Consider the following 19,563-nt stretch of genomic DNA (forward strand, 5'->3'; position numbering starts at 1 on the left):
TCACAGTCTTTCTTGTGCCTTCCTCTTTCTTTTCTCTGCTCCTTTTTTGCGACATTGTTTCGCCTAACCACCTGTGTTTGGATGCGCAGTGTGTACTGCATGTCGGGAGCCAGTGTTACACTATTTGTTTTTTTTCTTGGCCGGAGGCACCGGTTTAGCCAAGCTTTAGCTACAGAGGCATTAAGAATCACTAGGTCTACATCAGCAGCTGCACTCTGTTGAAAGTGTGTTTTTGTACAATAATATATCTTTAAATACACGCGAAACTACCTGGGTTGTCACGCGAGATGGTGACGGAGCGGTTTCCACGCGGCTCCGCGCACGCACCGTGAACGCTTTTGGTGTAAATTGGGGTTGACTGGATGAGAGAATGCACGCGCCATATTACATTCGCCGTCCTGTTATTTTGTAAAGGGGTAACAATTCCACCAGGAGACTCGGTTGGTCCAGCAGAATAAAGGTTGATTCTATCAGAATGCAAACTGTATTGCTGCAGCGGCTGTAACGACCTGTCTCTGGTTTGATAATAAGCCGGAAGTTGGGGAGTCATTGGGTTTCACCTGCAGCTTCCCAATGGTCAGTAAATTGTCAACACATCATGCTATTCTGTCATCCCCCTAATACTTTCAATTGAAATTGTCAAATGCAAAATCACACAGTTTAGGAGAAGGCGCACAAGCCACATGAGCACTCAAGCCATTTTGTTCTTTTTTTGTTGTTAAAGAATGAGTTTACAAATATCCATCCATCCATTTTCCATGTATATACATATATATATATGTATATATATATATATACATATATATATATGTATATATATATATATATATATATATATATATGTATATGTATATATGTATATGTATATGTATATGTATATATGTATATATGTATATATATATATATGTATGTATATATGTATATATATATGTATATATATATGTATATGTATATATATATACATACATATATATATACGTATATATGTATATATATATATATATATATATATATATATATATATATATATATATATATATATATATATATATATATATATATATATATATATATATATATACATATATATAATGTTAATACAATTCTCGCCAACAACTTTTCGTCTTTGGGGGCGTTTCAGCAAACAAAGCTTCAATTGTCGGAATGGTCTGAATAGAAGATGACAAACTGCAACAGGAGCCAAAACTAAACAATGATCTAGACAAACACGGAAAACCACACTGAGGATAAGTGGTCACATAACAATTACAATAATAAACACGAAAGAAAAAAAAATCCAAGGGAGGAAGTGATCTCAGTGCGATTTTTATGTGACGTTTATGTACTTCGAAATCCTCGGTAATTCTATGAACGACTGCACAGTTGAATTTACAAGTTGTGCAAATGCAACTTCTACGGAATAACATTGAAAACCTATTAGGGAGCAAGTAACGACCGAATGATCTCCGATTTAAAAAAAAAAAAGGTGATTAACTTCATAGCATGTCAACAAAATCCACCCGTTAATGCTAAATTTAGTTTCTAACAAACTTATTTTAAAATGACAGTTGTTCAATGTACGAGCAGAATCAAACGCAACATATTCTCAGTTCAAAGGATATATCGGCAGTACAAGCCATAGGTAGTTTAATGTGTGTGTGGTTGTTATTTTTATGTCCAGGTATTTTCTTAATTTACGTCCTCATCCACACGCCTCAAAACTAGTACTTTTCTTAATTTGTAACACACGAATTCGATATCCAGCGATGTTTCTTGAACACTCGGACGGGGCTCGACGTCTCGGATATTCAGCGGGCTCTGCGAGCGAGGTAATGCTAACAACGCCAGCTAACGAAGCGAAGGAAGCTAAGCGCGACCCTACACTTTGAAACTGAATGCTGAACTCTGTGATTTGTTTGCCCCCCCCCTTCTCGGCTGTTCGCTCCCATTCTGTGTGCGACCGCAACGTCTCAACTCGAAACAGTGACTTCTTAAAACAACAACAACAACAACAACAACAGCTACTGGTGGCTCCGTCTTCATTTAGAATGCTACAAAACGCTTTCCTTGACTTCTTTTTAAATCAACAAGTGGCGTTTTAATGGGTCTTTCGTCAGTGATACTGTGCTGGAACCCAGTGAGTCCAGTCTGTGCGCTTATAGACTAGTTTGACAACCTAATGCTCCTCCACAGTCAGTGTTATCACCGTTTGCACCGTAGATATGGTTTGATGCTAATACTAGACGTTACATAACGTTCACCGGGTAATCTTCTGTCTGTCCGTTCTATTTGGGCCCCGATGGGTTTTTATATGGTGACAGTTTGGGACAGATTGTGCGTACGGCTGTGTCTGTCTGCCTGTCTGCCTGCCTGCCTCCAACCTGCGAAGTATAGGGATGAGTCAGTGCAGATTTACTCTTCAGCATAAGAAGCTTACACACACACACACTCACACACACACACACACACACACACACACTTGTTGACAGAAGCTGGAATTTACAGCTCAAAACAAATTTACCATTCGTATTTGTAGGATAAATGACACAGAGAACCATGTGTGAGTGTTGTTGTTGTTTCACAAACATCAGTTGGACTGGTTAGCAGTGTACGGACATTTTCACAAAATGTAATTACTGAGGAAGACTCACAGAAATACCTCTGACTCGAGTTTCTGGGTTTGTCCATTTTTCACGTTTTTCTGAACTGGAAGTGAAGTCAGCACAGCCATCTGCCACTGTGGGGAGTCAGATCTTCAGTGGTGACACTGGAGGCTGTGGTAGAGTGGAAACCTCGGTAGTGGTGCAGTTTCCTTCTCAATGGTTTCTATGGATTATGATGGCAAAAATCAATGACATTAAAATTTAATGTTGCTCAAGCGAACAATATTTGTCCATTTTATAGCATAATTAGGTTGTGTGTACTGAGTGATGTAAGTCTACGTTGAAGCCTTGGTTAGCATGGAAACAGTATGTTTGTATGTGATTCCGTCTGTTTGTTTATTTAAAAAAAAATGTAAACCATCTAATTTGGGTTGTGTTATTTAAAAAAAAATCTTTTGAATAATGTAACATCACATCTACTTTCAGTATATGTCTATTTTGCCAAAGTACTGTGGTCATGTTTTTCTAAAATGCAAATTGTTTCAAAAACAATGCAGGAATTTAAAAGAGGTCTATAGACTGCCAGGCAACTAACAGCTTTATCTGTAGCTCCGTTAAATCTTCCCAGAGCTTTCCACTGACCCATCGGCTCATTGTTCAACTGTCAACCCACAACTCGACTATTTTGGTTCGCGCTGTTTGAAATGCTCTTATAGTCTATGTGTTTTGGGCGGCGGACTGCTACCACAGAGAGACTGATTCAGAGAAACAAACAACTTAACATAAAGGAGCACTCTTGTCTGCTGGAGAAAGTTCGATATTTCCCTCAGGTGTCAGTGAATAAGCCAAGCAAAAGGCCAACAACTTGTGTTTATTACAGGCTTAGATATCTTTTGTTTCTTTTCTCATGCTTCATTTATTTTTGTATTGTATGGCTGCACTGGAATTTGTCCGATGAAAATTACATGTTTGAATGACATGTAAATTAAAAATAGCTTTCCTATTTAGGAAAAAAAAAGTGTATATAAACACGCAGTACATACACAAGTTAAGCAGAAAGGCAGATTATCACACATTATACTAAACTTAATTGCAAACAACACATTCATGTTTTATGTTTTGATAACAGTACATTGTAAAATTATTTAAATAAAACACCCTACCACCCATAAGAAAAAAAACTAAGATAAACATCAGGGTCTTGCAGTTTCTGTTCCTTCTAATTGGCAATAAAAACTCTCTCCAGTAGCTCTGGATATAACAAGTGATTTAATAGGTAATTTCCCTTGATAGAGCAAAAACAATCGGCTTCTCACTAACTATCTCATGCACTTTCTGCTTGACTCTTTATGAATTTAATTTTTAGTAATGTGACTGTGATAGTCACTGTTCTTACTGTTCTTTCCACATCCTGGAAACTCGGATGCATGTAATACAGGGATGGTTGAAGTTTCTGACTGGTGGGACACAGTGGGTTCTAAAATGTGACAGAGGGGCTGGGGCAGGAGCACATGAATGGATGTGACCCACCTCACAGCGGGGAAAATCATAAAACCATGGGATATGTATGTCATTATCATTTCAGCATGAGGCGTTTATCTGTTCTGATAGAAGGTTCAGCTTTTCCATTCCTTTGTGGGTACCTGGTGATGACGTCTGGTGTTCAAATTCCCACTCTTTGCTGAAACATTTGAACTCTTGAGATGCATACTGTGGCCCGTTATCTGAGATAACGACATCTGGAATCCCCCCGTGGGCAAAGTGGGTCTTTCACTTTCGTATGTCTGTGCTGCTCTTTGTGTCAGGTGTATAATCCACCTCCCAAAAATGGAATAGTGATCCACTATTACCACTAGGGCTGCAACTAACGATTATTTTTTTTGTCGACTAATATATTGTTTATTTTTTGGATGAGTCGCTTAGTCACGATTATCTTCTTTATTTTCACCACCTATTTTGGACTTCTGTTTAACCTAACTTGCTTAAATCTTTACACATGTTATACAGTAGTACTCTGACAGTATGTGTTTTTAAACAAATATACCAAAATAATGACACACAAAACATTTATCTGTGACATTGCTGTTATATCTTTCTACGTAAAATATCATAGGTGTATTAATTCACGTTTCAAAGGTTATATGCAATGTTTATCACAGTTATATACCTTAAACAGATTTCTTACAACTAAAATATTGAATTAACATTCCCTAAATAACACAGTTGATAAGTCATAAGTGAAAGAGTGTTACAATTCAATATAAACGCTAGTATTGACAGGGGCTGTCAATACTAGCTCACTAATTATTATTGTTCACTAATTATTGCCGTAAAAAACGCATTTACCGAACTGAACTTTCGTTCACTAAGCAGCTTTTTTCATGATATTCTGACGTGTGAAAAACAAATATCTATCCTGGACGTCATTTGTGGACTCCTGCGGTGCGTGATGACACAGCGACTCCAGGGTGTCGGCATTTAAGGTTTTTGCATATCACCGTAGTGCTACCATGGAATGCTAGGTGAGCTTCACTGAGTTTGCACCCTAACGTTTTTAACTGCTTCATTTTCTATGAAATATTTTCCTAAACTTTGGGTCGGAGTTTTCAATCCTTTTAGGAGAAGAAGCCATTCTTCTTTTCTGTTTTTTGCAGGATGTAAACAATGAGCAACACCACCGCCAGCGCTCAGTACTGCACTGCAGGTACAAATGAGCATGTCGCGGCCGAAGTGTGATTTTATCAATGAGCAATTAACAATAACAAAAACATGACGCGTCAACGCTTAATTTTTCGTGTTGACAAATTATGTTGTTGATGGACATAATCAATTATGTCGACTAATTGTTGTAGCCCTCGTTATCGCATAGTCTTTGTTCTGAAAAGAGAAGAGATCTGTTCCCACCTTTGCTCACGGACGATGCGTCGTGTCATGAGGGTGTAGTGTATCTCTCAGCTACGTTGGGTCCACTGACCTGCATATGTTCCATTTGGAGATGAAAGTCTTTATGTTCTCAATAATTCATCTCTTGGTGGTATACACATTCTCTCGCTTGTCTGAGACCTCCCTCTACTTTGAGGTGAGAGGAATGAATGTGACAAGTGATGTCTGATCTGAGTGTGTCTGGTATTACAGCCCCCTCTCCTGTAAACCACACTGTGTTGATAACTCAGTTCATTCAGGAATCAGTGGTAGTGCCGTATGGCTTCTGGAATGTCTTTTTGTGTTCACTGGCCACCCTCTGAGAATCATCTCCACCACTCTGTAACCTTTCGTCAGCTTTCGTCACGTCTTGTATAGAGCTAAGACTCTCAGCAGAGTCTGCCATGTTAACATGTTAGACAAAGTAGTCTACCATGTTAACAATCTCATATTCTGTCTAAGCCTCAGTCATCTGACAGGTAATCATAGAATTTTGAAAGGTAGTTAACCATACCCACCAGTCTCTGTACACCCTTGAGATCTGTTGGTCTGGGCATTTCAGTGACAGCTTGCACTTTTCCTGGGTCGACACGCAGCCTCTCGGATGTCAGCAGGTGTCTTGGATAGGGAACCTTCTTTTCGACTGAAGGTTGAGTTTGTCATAGTTCAATTTCATGTCACGTTCCCTGCACCGAGTGAAGAAACTTCTCAGCTTTTCGTCATGGTCTTTGTTTGCCTCCTCTTGTGTCTTTCCTTCCCCTGTGATCAGCGCATCATCTGCTATGACATACACACCAGCAAGCCCTCGAGCGCTTACATGAGCCTCCTCTGGAAGACTTCTGGTGCTGGGCTTATTCCCATCCGCATTCTTAGCCAGCGGTACTGGCTAAACGGGGTGGCGAAAGTAGTGAGGTAGCTCGACTCCTCGTCCAGTCTGATGTGCCTAAACCCATGCGTCACATCACAAACAGTGAATACTTTCGCCCTTGACAATTCAGGGAGGATATCCTCAATTGTAGGGAGAGGAGTGGCTTCTCTTCTGTGCTCGATTCAGTGGTTTCGGGTCTATGCAGATCCTCGGCTTTCCATTTGGGTTTGTCACTGAGACCATGCTGCTTATCCAGTCTGTGCTTCTTTCCACAGGTGTGATTATTCTGCATTTCTCTAGGTTTTTCAGGTCCTCTTTGAGTGGTGTCATCATGGCCACCGGCACAGTGCGTTTCGGCAGTTTTACTGGAGCCACACTGCTGTCTATTTCAATATTATATTCACCCTTCAGACATCCATCACCTGTAAATCTGTCCTAAAACTCCAATGTCATGTGGTTGTCACGGTTGGATTCTTTCATGGTTGTGATCTGTTCTTCATTTACGATGCTGTCCATCATCAGGATGTTCTCATACTGCCACTTGATTAACTGGCCCTCCTGCCCAGTAAGGAGATCCTGTCATCCTGGTCCACCACTTGAAACTCAAGCTTGTAGAGTTTGTTCTTTCGGGGCTTTCTGATCTTTACCTTGCACTTCCCAAGTGGACGCAGCTTGGTCTTGTTGTACTTACTCTGTTTTCTCCAGCTGTGCATCAGTGTTCAGTAAATGTAAGGGGATGATAGCAGCAGCTCTCTTCCACTTTCTCCGATGAGGTAGTAGAACAGTTTTACTCTCACTCCCTGCCCTGTGTCGGGCATGGTGGGACGCATAAACTCCTCCTTCCATCTTTTCCACGTCTTCGTTAGGTTGCTGGATTCTATCGTCAGCATCGCCTGTGTCTTTAGGCGTTTTTAGGAAAGTTTCACTCAGAAGCCAGAAACTCTTGGACAGACAGAAGCTGCGCCTGGTTTTGGCTTGTGGTGTTTCCGTCTGTCAAACTGCGTGCGGACACGAGCGCAAACTCTTTCTGGATCTGCCGCTGTTTGAATGATGCATAGAAGGGGGTGTCATTTTGCACGTAATGACTCATTTCAATACATTCAAATGAGTCTGGCGCAACCCTGCCGCTACCTGCGCCTCTGCGCATTTTGCACCAATTTTCACGTTTGCTGTGGGTCGGAATCACCGTTTTTGGCGCTATTTACACGGATTTTCTGCCGCAAAAGCCGCGCAAACGTTTTGTGAATCTACCACTGAGTGTTGTCACATTGTAGGAGGCTGCAGTGTGCATTTACATTGACACAAGCTTTTCTGTTTTGTGTGACATTTGATTGGGAACAGCTCGAATAAACACAAATCCACCACTTCACGTCGATGCGACATACAGGAATGTGTTGGAGGCCGTTTGAGTTGACAGTTCACTGGTTCAACCTCATGATGTTTGTCTGCGCTTTTAACATTTATTTATTTATTTTACTTTTCAGTGAGAGACATGGACAACTCTGTCACACTGTGGCAGTTCCTACTACAGCTTCTGTTGGATTCCAGTAACGAGCAACTGATCTGCTGGACCAATGAAGAGGGAGAGTTCAAATTACTGCAGGCGGAAGAAGTGGCACGGTTATGGGGAGCCCGCAAGAACAAGCCCAACATGAACTACGACAAGCTCAGCCGTGCACTCAGATACTACTATGACAAGGTAAACTTGGCACCGCACACAGCAACTCATCGGTCACTGTTGGACTAAAACGTTCAACTAGCTCTTTGTTTACCTCCTGCATTTCCTATATTGCGGTTTTCTCTCATCTCATGCTTTTGACTCAGAAAGCATAATTAGATGAACTTCCATAATGACAAGCGTACCTCAAACCTCCCAAACCACCAGTGTGTGTAGTCAGTTATTTAATCAATAGCAACATTTTCAGTTGTTAGTGGCGTCGGCTTGGCTTGCTTCAGCTTGTTTAGTATGTGTTTCCACTGCCCCCTACACGGTTACATCCATTACCATTTTCATACCTGCTTCCATGGGGTTCCAAGCGTGCTGACCAGGTGGTGACGTAGCACAGAGCAGGGCACTGATTGGAGTTGATTACACTGATTTGAGTTTTGACAAAAACCAAGTGGAAGCCTTTCAGAAAAAACAAAAACGCTATTTTTAAATGCCCCTCATGTGAATTTTTACATTTTCACTTATTAAAAACTGAAATGCCTATGAAACTGTACCATGGACGACCAAAGAGCTGCAGACGTTTTTGTTCCTGGTGGCCAAAGAAAAAGCTCAAAGAAAGCTAGATGGACAGGACAAATATATATGTGTGTGTGTGTGTGTGTGTGTGTGTGTGTGTGTGTGTGTGTGTGTGTGTGTGTGTGTGTGTGTGTGTGTGTGTGTGTGTGTGCTAATGTTACTAATGTCACTTATTTTTTTCTCAAAAACAGAAAAAATATCTATAATATATAAATATAATAATAAATAAAATGAATAAAACATTGTTAGTGTGCTGAGGTTCTGGGAATGCTGAAAATGTCTTTTCTTAAGCAGTCAGAACCATTGTGTTTTCATAAGCAGCGAGGGAAGACCCAGTAGTCCCCAAACGTTGATTTTGACAAATATTTAAACAAGTGGTAATAACTCACTTCCTGTTTGTCGAAATTCAAATTTCTTTTTTGAATCTCACAAAAGAGTTAGATCAGCTGGTGTCGGGGTGCCGTCGGAGGGGGGCGGTCGCGCGGGCTCAGTCCCTTCAACGCTGCTTGCAGCTTCAATTTCTTTTCTGTTCTATTCTATTCTACTCTCCAGAACATCATCAAGAAGGTGAATGGTCAGAAGTTTGTGTACCGCTTCGTCTCCTACCCTGACGTGTTGAAGGGGGAGGCGGCGGCCCGGTCGGAGGTTGGAGACGCGGACTGGATGGCACTGCCCAAGACGGGGGAGAGTAGAGGGGGGAGGGAGGAGGGCGACCCAGCCGAGGTCATCAAGGTGGCAGGGGAGACGGGGGCGGCGGCGGGTATCAAGCCGTCAAACCGCAACGACTACATCCACTCGGGCCTGTACACCTCCTTCACCCTTCACTCGCTGCAGAACGGACGGCAGCTCTTCAAGTCCATCAAGATGGAGAACCCAGCCGTCAGGATGGCTGACAGGAAGGCTGCCACGGCTCAACTGCCACAGCCACCGTCTGTCATCAAGTACGGAAACACCTCCCCGCCGAAGGTACTGCCACCTGCTTCCCAGATGGTCACGGAGCCCAGCCATATGTCCGACTGCCTGGATCCTACTCGGAGTGAGACCTCCTGCTCCTCCTCGCTGCCGTCCTCTTTCGAAGACGTCCGAGTCCCAGTGGCGGTGGCGCCGTTCGGCCTTCAGGGTCCGACCTCGACATGCCCAGTGTCACCCAGCCCGGTGCCCGACTCCTCCCAGGAGCTGGTGATGGACAGCGACGTGGAGTCGGGGTCCTCTCAGCCAACTGAGGCCCAGTTGCAGGAGAAGGCCAGTACTTGCACAGAAACACTGTCCAGCATGAGCAAATCTGTTGAAACACTGTTTTTTTGTGTGATCTCACGTATTTCTCACTGCATATTAGAATGAAGTTGTGGATTTTATCCAACAACACCATTAGATGCATAATTAAATGTTCAGAGTGTGAAATTTGGCTTGATTTATGATTTCTATATACGTTAAAGCTTATCATACTGCCTATAAACGCATTAGTAAAAGTGTATACCAAACCGAATTACAATAAAAGTAATTCGGTTTTCCTACCCATAGAACAGTTCTCATGTACATAAGAATATCCGTAGATCAAGGCTCTTGCTCCTAGTTAGTTGCCTTGCACCACTATTTATAAGGAATGACTTAAATGACTTTTATTGTACTGCGAGTATACACTTTTATTAATGTACTTACTGACGGATGTTAAGCTTTTTACCAAGTGGGTTTGGAAAGTGTTCCACTCTTTCACTGTCATAGTGCAGCCATTTGCTAAAATAAATTAATTAAATATTTTCCTCATTCAAGCACAAATTAGAAATGTAGAAATCTTTGCAGATTTATTACAAAATAAACACTGAAATATCACATGGCCATAAATATTCAGACCCTTTGCTCAGTGTCGACTTGAAACAATACAGCCAATACAGCCTTGAGTCCTCTTTGGAATTAATCCAACAAGTTTTTCACACCTGGATTTGGGGATCTTTTGCCATTCCTCCTTGCAGATCCTTTCCAGTTCTGTCAGGTTGGATGGTGAATGTTGGTGGACAGCCATCTTCAGGTCTCTCCAGAGATGCTCAATTAGATTTATGTCAGGACTTTGGCTTGACCATTCAAGAACATTCACAGAGTTGTTCTGAAATCACTCCATTATTTTAGCTGTGTGCTTGGGATCATTGTCTCGCTGGAAGGTGATCCGTCAGCCCATTCTGAGGTTGTGAACACTCTGGGAAAGGTTTTTGTCCAGGATATCAATGTACTTGGCTGCATTCATCTTTCCTTCAATTGCAACCAGTCGTCCTGTCCCCCACAGCATTATGCTGCCACCGAGAGTTGTCTTTCTAGAACTTTGTCCCATCTTCCCGTTGCATCTCTCAAAGTGATTTTTTCCAGTTCTTCTTTACCTCTTCTCACCAAGGCTCTTCTCCCCTGGATGCTCAGTTTGGCTGGACGGCCAGTTTGGGGAAGAGTCCTGGTCGTCCCAAACTTTAAATTCAAATTAAGGATTATTACTGCTCTTAGGAACCTTAAGTGCAACAAAAAACATTTTGTAGCCTTGACCAGATCTGTGCCTTGCCACAATTTTGTCTCTCAACTCTTCAGTCAGTTCCTTCGACCTCATGATTCTTATTTGCTCTGACTTTACACTGTGAGCTTTAAGGTCTTATATTGACAGGGTTGTGCTTTTCCCAATCAAGTTCAAATTGGGATGTTAACAATGAATCGATTATCGATTAATTGTCGATTAAGAATTTAATCGATTAAATGAAATTGGTCGCAAATAATTGAACATTTTTTACACTGTTCTATTTTGTTAAGTGGCATGGTGTCGCCAGTATAGGGCACTATTGCCTAATCTATGCCACACTGACGTGCTTCAAGATAAAGCAAGATTCCCGCGGGCGGCTCGAGACATGACATATAGAAACAGAAAACGAAGGACAAATCCAAACTAATCAATCATGACAAAGTAAATGTAAATGTAAACTAAATGTACTGTGACGATCTGTTGAAGGAACCACTCATAGCGTGGATCTTGTCTTTGATGCTTGACAACGGCGTCACCATTTATTGATCAGCTTGAACAAGCATTGCCTTCACAACCTACAATGGCCACTGCGTTGGAATGGCAAGTGGATAGAAAAGTGGAGGGCATCACCCAGAGGATTTGCAGCATGATCGAGAAAATGGTCACGAGAAGCCGGCGTTTTCACTGAAACCGCACATTTTCGGAAACGCTTTCCAGGGTGGATAAGTTTGAAAACGGCACCTTGCCCGACTTTGTGTAAATGCCAAAAACAATATTTTTTTGGAAAAGCTGGTCACAGCTGTCACCCCACACCCCCACAACCCTTGCAACCTGAACAACAGTGAGGTGCAGACAACCACTCAACACAACAAAAACCACCTCCGGCAACTGACTTGTCACTGCTACTAATGATCAGACTGCAGTCTTCCCATTAACCTCCACTACAACAAAGCGCAAACAATACTGGACAATAACACACGGTGCTCGTTGATCGATCATGGATTGTGTTCAAAGGGAAAATAAAAACAATGAAAGCGAGTTGCAAACCTCCTGTTTTACTTTTTAGCGATTTTCTTTTGGGTCAGCAGGCTGGGATATTGAGGCAGGAAACCTAAATAACAAGAATATTAGCAAACTTATTGGCACAACATCCAGTCAACCTTAACATGGACCTTTTAAGGCTTTGTGTTCTAAAGTAACTCGAAGCAGAAGTTCGACTGTCGTTTATCCACACTGTACTTTCACAAGCAATCTATCTTTCTGTTCTCTGTGGTGCTGATGTTGTTAGTGAGCTCCTGCGTCTTCTTCTTCTTCCACCTTAAGGGAGTAACTTGTGGCGCCACACCAGGCCTAGCTTAGGTACTACATAGTTTTCAGTTGTTTCTAGCGTCTCCGTGTAAACAGAACATTTTCATGTAAATGCTTTTTTTTTCGAGAGCATTTTCGAAAATGTGCGGTTTTAAAAAACAATCGTCTCCATGTAAATGGCCCCTAAGCCTTAATGTTGCTCAGTGTTTTACATGCAACAGTGTATAAGAGTACAACAGTTAAAAGTGTGCAATTATTTTTATGTATTTGATTTTTTTAAATAGAATTTATGTTGTTAGACAACATAAATGCCAGTATCTGTACCATATACCAACTGGGACAATAAAACATTAATTGAGGAATATAACATGCATTTTTGACTCCCTAAACATCACACAGGGACAACGTGAAGCCTTTTAAGTGATTGGCTACTTTGAGTTTTTTTTTTAATGTTTACGTTAGTCAGTTTATGCTACTGTGACTCAAGTAGTTAATATCACTATAACAGTGTAGTGGCAGGAAAGAGCAATTCACCTGTAGATACTGTATTGGTCATAACATACCTAGTTACTTTTAAACGACTTAGAAAAACAAACAAACCTTGAAATGTGACCCATTAGAAGCCAACTTAAAGTCAGAGGATAAATGTTTAGGGTGTTTTTACAGTTCTCTAATGTAAAAATTGGGCACATGTCACATTGGATCCTCAACATTATTTAAGGGTTAAATAATGTGTCCCTTACAAATTTTTCATTGTGAAATTTAGGTTCTCAGGATAAACCGCAGCTTATCAATTCATCGATAATTGATCGGCAAGGTCAATCAACTAACCATTAATGAATTAAATCGATATTTTGCATCCTTAAGTCCTATCAATGTAAATAAGTGCGACTGGACTCAAATGATAGTGTAGGCCCATCTCAAGGATGATCAGAAGAATTGGACAGCACCCAAATTAAATATACAAGTGTCACAGCAAAGGTTCTGAATACTCAAGACCATGTGATATCTCAACGTTTATTATATTAATATTGGGTGCTGTGTGCGCATGAAGGAGGAACAAATTAAATTAATTGATTTTAGCAAATGGCTGCACTATGACAAAGACTGAAAAACTTTAGGGGGTCTAAATACTTTCCGAACCCACTGTAAAAAAAACATAATCAAGCCAAATTTTACACACTGGACCTTAAAGGCATCAAATTGATGCCAGGATAGTTTATCAATTTAAATCATGGCTGTCATGTTATATATATATAGTTTGAGCAAAGCATAGTGCAAAATCAGAAAATACAAAAGAAAGAAAACAAACAAACAAACAAAACATGACACCACAATGTCCTTATGGTTCAGCAGGGGGAGGGTGTCCTGGCTCTCTCAGGGGACGAGACCAGTTTGGTGGACACTGAGACCAGCTCGTCGTCGGTGAGCAGTAGCACCACACTCAGCACTCAGAGCTCAGCGAAGACCAGGAAGCTGCCCAAAGTCCTGCAGATCAGCCCGCCCACCCTGCTGGTCACCGCCTCTGACTTCTCTCCCATGAGCCTTTGCAGCCCCTCCCTTCCCACCGCCTCGCTCACACCAGCCATGCTACAGGTCAGTGTGAAGTTGTCCTTGTTGGAAGTTGACCTCGAGGCACAGAGTTAAAATAAAAATGGTTGCAATACGTTTCTAAAGTCAAATCCGTTCATCAACTTTTACTCTTCAAGTGCTAAATCAATCAAGCCTGGATGAGCAGACTAATCAGACGCTACCAGCAGGCTTCATAGAAGACTTTGAATAACTGATTGGTTATTGTATTACTGAGATTTTTAACCCATGCAGAATCTAACAAGGAATGGAATGGAATGGATAAAATAAGCATTTTGTGGCAGCATGAAAGTTACTATATTAGTAAAGGATGAGGATATCATGTGGAAAAGATTCAAGATTGATTAAGATAAAGATTTAGATACATTTTCAAAATGGGGCTAAAAGAGTTTCTGTAACTATATATAACTATACATTAATCACAGTAATTACAAGAAACATTCCAGTTTATCTATATGCAAACAAACAAGAGCAGATGTGCAAAAGACAGTCAATTGTGCAGAGGCAGGGATAAGCAAGGTCTTAGGCACAATTAGTGCAATATTAGCCATGGAGTCCAGAAAAAGTCCAGAATATTATCTGTCAAGAATAAATGAATCAGTAAATAAGAAATATTTATATGTGACACTGAATTTTGAGTCTTGCTCCACTTTTTTCCTCAGACGCCCACTCTGCTGTTGACTCCGAGTCCTCTGCTGTCCAACATTCACTTCTGGAGCACGCTCAGTCCCGTGGCTCCCCTCAGCCCGGCCACACGGCGCCAGGGAGGCCACCTGTTCCAAGTTAATATCACAAATCATCCCTTTCTGCATATCTACAGCCTCTTACTGTGTCTAACTAACGGTTTTCCATCTCTCAATCTCTCCTCTTCTCTAGTTCCCGTCTGTGCTCACGCCTCAGTTCCAGATCCCCATTCACAGCATGGACGGGACCAACACACCTGGTCCCATTTCTCCAGACCCTCAGAAAACATAGCACTTCAACATTTTTTTTATTATTATTATTTTTTTACCATTCCTCATCACACTGGTGTTTCAAAGGCAACCGTCCCAGAACAGAAACTACAATTGGATGTGCTGAAAGAGCACCATTGGGTAGGGAAGTCCTGGCAGCCCAGGTTTAACAGAGGAGCTAGCTCTAGACTAGACTCTAGACTAGCTATAGATCTAGATCTAGAGGGCGTTTTTCCACTGGTCCTATACGGTTGGTGCCAGCCCTTCACAGTACGATACAGCTCGTTTGGAAGGAATTTCCATTGGCTTGGTCAGTACCTGAGCATGGGCGGTGTTACGGTTGCAAGGCGAACCGAAGGTCCTTGGACGTTTTTTGTGCCTCCCTTGTCCCTGGAAACTTGCGAGTCAGAATCGCCGCCTCTTAAGTTTCGCTGCCAGCGAACACAACACACACGCATAGCACGGAGTTAGCGGTGGTGGCTAACCGTTTATCAAGAGGATTCAGCGGCTATACTTTGCAAATAGCCTTCAAACTAAAGTTGCTTGAGGTTACAAAACACATTTACAGTCCTCATGCATGTTTTCAAATAGTGTCGTGGCCGACTATTCTGTCGTCGTCCACCGACCGAGTCGAGCCCGTCTCACTCCCGTTGCCGACCGTGCTGGTGTTCCATCGCATCTGCATTAGGCTGATCAAACCTCCAACATTTTCTCTGTTCGTTCCATCCTTCGGTAGTTGCTCAGCAATTTTTTTTATTTCTCCGGACACTGTTTCGCTGTACAGCGGCGGCCACCGGGTGCGAAACCCAGAAGATTTTTTTCATTGCGTGTCGCTCCGTCCGTCCAGCTCTCTTTGAGCTTTTTCTTCAGCCACAGTGGTACAGTTTCATGAACATTTCAGTTTTTAATACGTGAAAATGTAAAAATCCACATGCTGGGCATTTAAAAATGGCGGTTTTGGTCTTTCGTGAAAGACTACTTTTGGCTTTCATCAAAACTCTTGCCCAATCAGTGCCCTGCACGTTGCTAAGTCACCCTAATGGCCTCTACTCAGCACGCTTGTAACCCCAATGAAGCAGGTACCAAAATCTGAACCCTGGGAACCGTGTTGGCGCCCATGGAAATGCGCGATAACCGAGCTGCACCGTACCGACCTGGCACCTAGCGATTCTGTGGAAAAATGCCCAGTGTGTACTGAGTCTGTCTGAGAGTCTGATAGCAGTGCTAGCTAATCCTCATATTACGATGCGATGATTTTTTTTCTTATGCACTTATTGATTCATGACGTGGGCATTTTGGGAGTGCCAAAGCCAATGTCATGTCCCATATTTTACTCCTGACCTTTGCTCATCCGAATATGACAAGTATTCAAGGGGTTGTTGAGAGCGCATCGTTTCGATCATACTAGAATCATTCTAGAATCAGTGCGAAATCACGTAAAGTTTACCTAAACTAATGTTTACATCAGTTAGCGTAACAGATAACGTGACTATGTCACACACGCTCAATGTTTGGTTCTTGGTTATTTTTTATCTTTTTTGTGGTTTCACAAAACGATGTTGTTTTGAAAACCTTGATAATGGTGAAGGTTTGCTTCTCTCTTTTTTTTTAGATGACACTCCATTTTTAACTCTGACCATGAAAAAGTGTTTGCACAGCCAGCTAGCCCCGAGCACATGACTCATGAGTGAATAGCAACACATTAAGAACAGGTTATGACTGAGCGGAACTGGAATTGGGGTCTTTGTGTGGACAAATCCAAAAGAAGACAGATAAACATTCTAGTTGATTGATTCAAGCAAATGGGAGCCCCAACAGTTGCAGTGCACTTTTTACAGAGCTCATATCACTTCTTTCATTTCCCTCCTCTTTTTTTTTTTTTTTTTTTTTTTTTGCACATCAGTGTTACTGCCAAGAGAAGACACAATCTAGCCCTCTGGTCTGGCAGCACTTCTGTCCCCCTTTTGTACTCTTGCCCTTGTGTCTAGACCCCCCAGGATCCAACACGGCAGCCCATTGCAATGTGTTTACGTGTTGTTTTGGCTTCCTGGTTACCTCTGCAATACGTTGCTTGTTGAGCATGATCAGAAAGTAGTGTCACTTTCCATCATGACCCTGTAACTTATGTGGCGATGCAGCGGAGGACGCATAGGCCAATCGGAGCGAGCCGGGGACACAGCACAATGCTGTGGTGTCACACTGGGATTATAGAACTCTTTGGGAATTTCCTGTTGGTTATAAATGTCCACAGCTTACACATATACAGTAGAAAGATTTTCTATTCAGGCGTTTTATTTTTGTGTTGTGGTCTAATGGTGGAATTTTTTGGGTTGTATTACCTCAAGTGGCCACTGGGAAAAATTGCAGCACCACTGTATTGGCAGTCTGATATCCAGTTCTTATAATCCATCCATGCCTTGTTTCTCTGTTCTCAGCCCTGCTGCTCCTGCTGAAGCGTGTCCCATCACCATTCTACTATTACTGAATTACATTGAGACATTTGGCCGTAATAATCTCAGAACCATGAATCCATGGAGAAGCTCTGAAAGAACTTGTGGTCAAGCTGAAGATCTGTAGGTTTCTGGTTGACGTGAAGTTAAGCCATATAACCCTGCATTGTGCGTGAACCAGGGCAGCAACAAAAACCTGCTCTTCGTCGTCGTCGTCGTCGTCGTCGTCGCAGTTTTCACGCTGATTGAACTCTTGTGCAAAGGGAAACCTATCGCCATATTTGGGTAACAGTTCATCCGGTTGGAATATTTTTGACTTTTTGCCTGCATGGTTTTGTTTGTTTGAAAATCCTAACTGTGACCAGTCCTGTATATAAACGGCAGATGTGTTGCCAGAGTCATTGGCAGCTGTTCATACACATTGGAAAGGAGGGATCTTAGCTGGCCTAAGCTCAGGTTGAAAATTCCAAACCCCGAACCACCCAGCAGCTTCTCTCACGTTCTGATCTACTCTTCAGTCCGTGTGTTTCAAACGGCCACAAGAAATGGTTCATACAAATGTTGGATTTGCAGCGTTGATGTTTATTTGCTTATGATGTATTTGTAGTTGTTCTAGTCTTTGACTTAGAATTGTACTCAGTTTTTCCGTACCCCGCTAAAGCAAAGCTAACCAGCGTCTTCAGCCAATGCTTTGACATTGTGTCTATCTATCTTATGCACCCTTTCTGCCTTTGGTCTTTCTCTCAGATCTCTTGCCATCTTTAGAATCTACATCAGGATAAAAGAAGTAAACGCAATTTTTACCCTTAGATGTGTGAAGTGTGTTGCTAACATATCAGCGCTGCATTAGCTAATAGGAACAAAAGGTTTGGTTAACTAGCACGACTTGAGTTCAGGAAAGGTGTCCCTGACTTGACCCTGACATGTCAGTGGCTATAATACTTAAAGTCAACATGATGAGCCTTAGCCATGCGACCTACACTGACCTTCAATGCAAGGGACTACAAAACAAACAAAAAACTCTGAAGCCTTGATGTACCTTATTGCCCGAAATCCCGTCCTAACAACCATCAGCCATGAAGTGTTTACACTCGTCACTTTTCTACTGTCTTTGAAGCCATAAACAAGTTGGAGACACATACTCCCACGCAGGCATATCTCACAATTCTATGCTGTTGAATATGAAAAACAACAAAAAAACAAAAACCAAGTGTACAGCACATATGTTTACATGATCCTGGAGATGGAACATGTAAGAACGGAACCTTACCAAGTCAGGGATGGTTGTCAGAGGTGGAAGCACTTATTCAGTTTGTACAAATTATTAAAAGGTGTTCCCCACCCCTGCCCACCAGCAGTCCATCACATGAGGATCAGGTGCCTTACCACAGCCACTCTCGCCCAGACACGATGAAGATGAGAGTATGGCAAACTCACAGCTGCAGGCAGATTCTTCTGTCATATCTTTGTTGAGATATAATATATATATATATATATACATACATATATGTATATATATATATATGTATGTATATGTATGTGTATATATATACACACACACACATGTATATACATGTATACACACACACTCTCTCTCTCTCTCTCTCTCTCTCTCTCTCTCTCTCTCTCTCTCTCTCTCTCTCTCTCTCTCTATATATATATATATATATATACATATACATATATACATATATATATATATACATATACATATATACATATGTGTATACATGTGTGTGTGTGTGTGTGTGTACTCTACAGTGGTCCCTTGAATAGTGCACAAACACGTGCGCACACACAGAAGGCAGCGTTGGCTGGATCAGTGGAACTTCAGCCATGTTTTAGACCTGCAACCATTTTCAGCCTGCGTATAAATGTGCGTGATACTCAAAGTACATTAATATTCTAAGTTGATACAATCTTTTATTTTTTCCCTTTCCTACCAATAGAATTTTAAAGATTAATTTCTATTTTTGTATAAGCCGAGTTAGACGGTTCCCATTTTGGTTTCCTCTGATTTGATGTCCCCTTTTGTGCATGTGTACACTCTGTTGTTTCCCTCCTCTGTACTGGGAGTATTGGGAGTTGGCTATGCTCTGCTGGCATTGTCTTGTGTTTGAGAATCAAAGC

General features: G+C 41.7%; 1 protein-coding gene across 2 annotated transcripts; it reads left to right on the plus strand.

The window, feature by feature from the left end:
- Positions 1–1,620: 1,620 nt before the first annotated feature.
- Positions 1,621–18,287, plus strand: elk4 (ETS transcription factor ELK4). Of its 2 annotated transcripts, none has more exons than XM_076024680.1 (6): positions 1,621–1,829; positions 7,878–8,092; positions 9,191–9,880; positions 13,794–14,036; positions 14,693–14,812; positions 14,907–18,287. In XM_076024680.1, the coding sequence occupies exons 2-6, from the start codon at positions 7,886–7,888 to the stop codon at positions 15,003–15,005; spliced, it is 1,359 nt and encodes a 452-aa protein (XP_075880795.1). In that variant the 5' UTR covers positions 1,621–1,829; positions 7,878–7,885; the 3' UTR covers positions 15,006–18,287. The 2 variants fall into 2 exon arrangements, with proteins under 2 accessions (XP_075880795.1, XP_075880796.1); XM_076024681.1 differs by having other exon boundaries at positions 1,623–1,829; positions 13,797–14,036.
- Positions 18,288–19,563: the final 1,276 nt, after the last annotated feature.

This window comes from Nelusetta ayraudi, unplaced genomic scaffold (genome assembly GCF_046127955.1).
Source record: "Nelusetta ayraudi isolate G7.1 ecotype Tasmania unplaced genomic scaffold, CSIRO-AGI_Nayr_v1 ptg000017l, whole genome shotgun sequence".
Taxonomy (NCBI): Eukaryota; Metazoa; Chordata; class Actinopteri; order Tetraodontiformes; family Monacanthidae; genus Nelusetta; species Nelusetta ayraudi.

What these genes read in the sequence shown, in the direction of transcription:
- elk4 (XM_076024680.1), top strand. Translation starts at nt 7,886, where the DNA reads ATGGACAACTCTGTCACACTGTGGCAGTTCCTACTACAGCTTCTGTTG. An exon ending in TCAGATACTACTATGACAAG is followed by an intron (nt 8,093 to 9,190) that starts GTAAACTTGGCA and finishes TCTACTCTCCAG; the next exon opens with AACATCATCAAGAAGGTGAA. An exon ending in AGGCCCAGTTGCAGGAGAAG is followed by an intron (nt 9,881 to 13,793) that starts GCCAGTACTTGC and finishes CTTATGGTTCAG; the next exon opens with CAGGGGGAGGGTGTCCTGGC.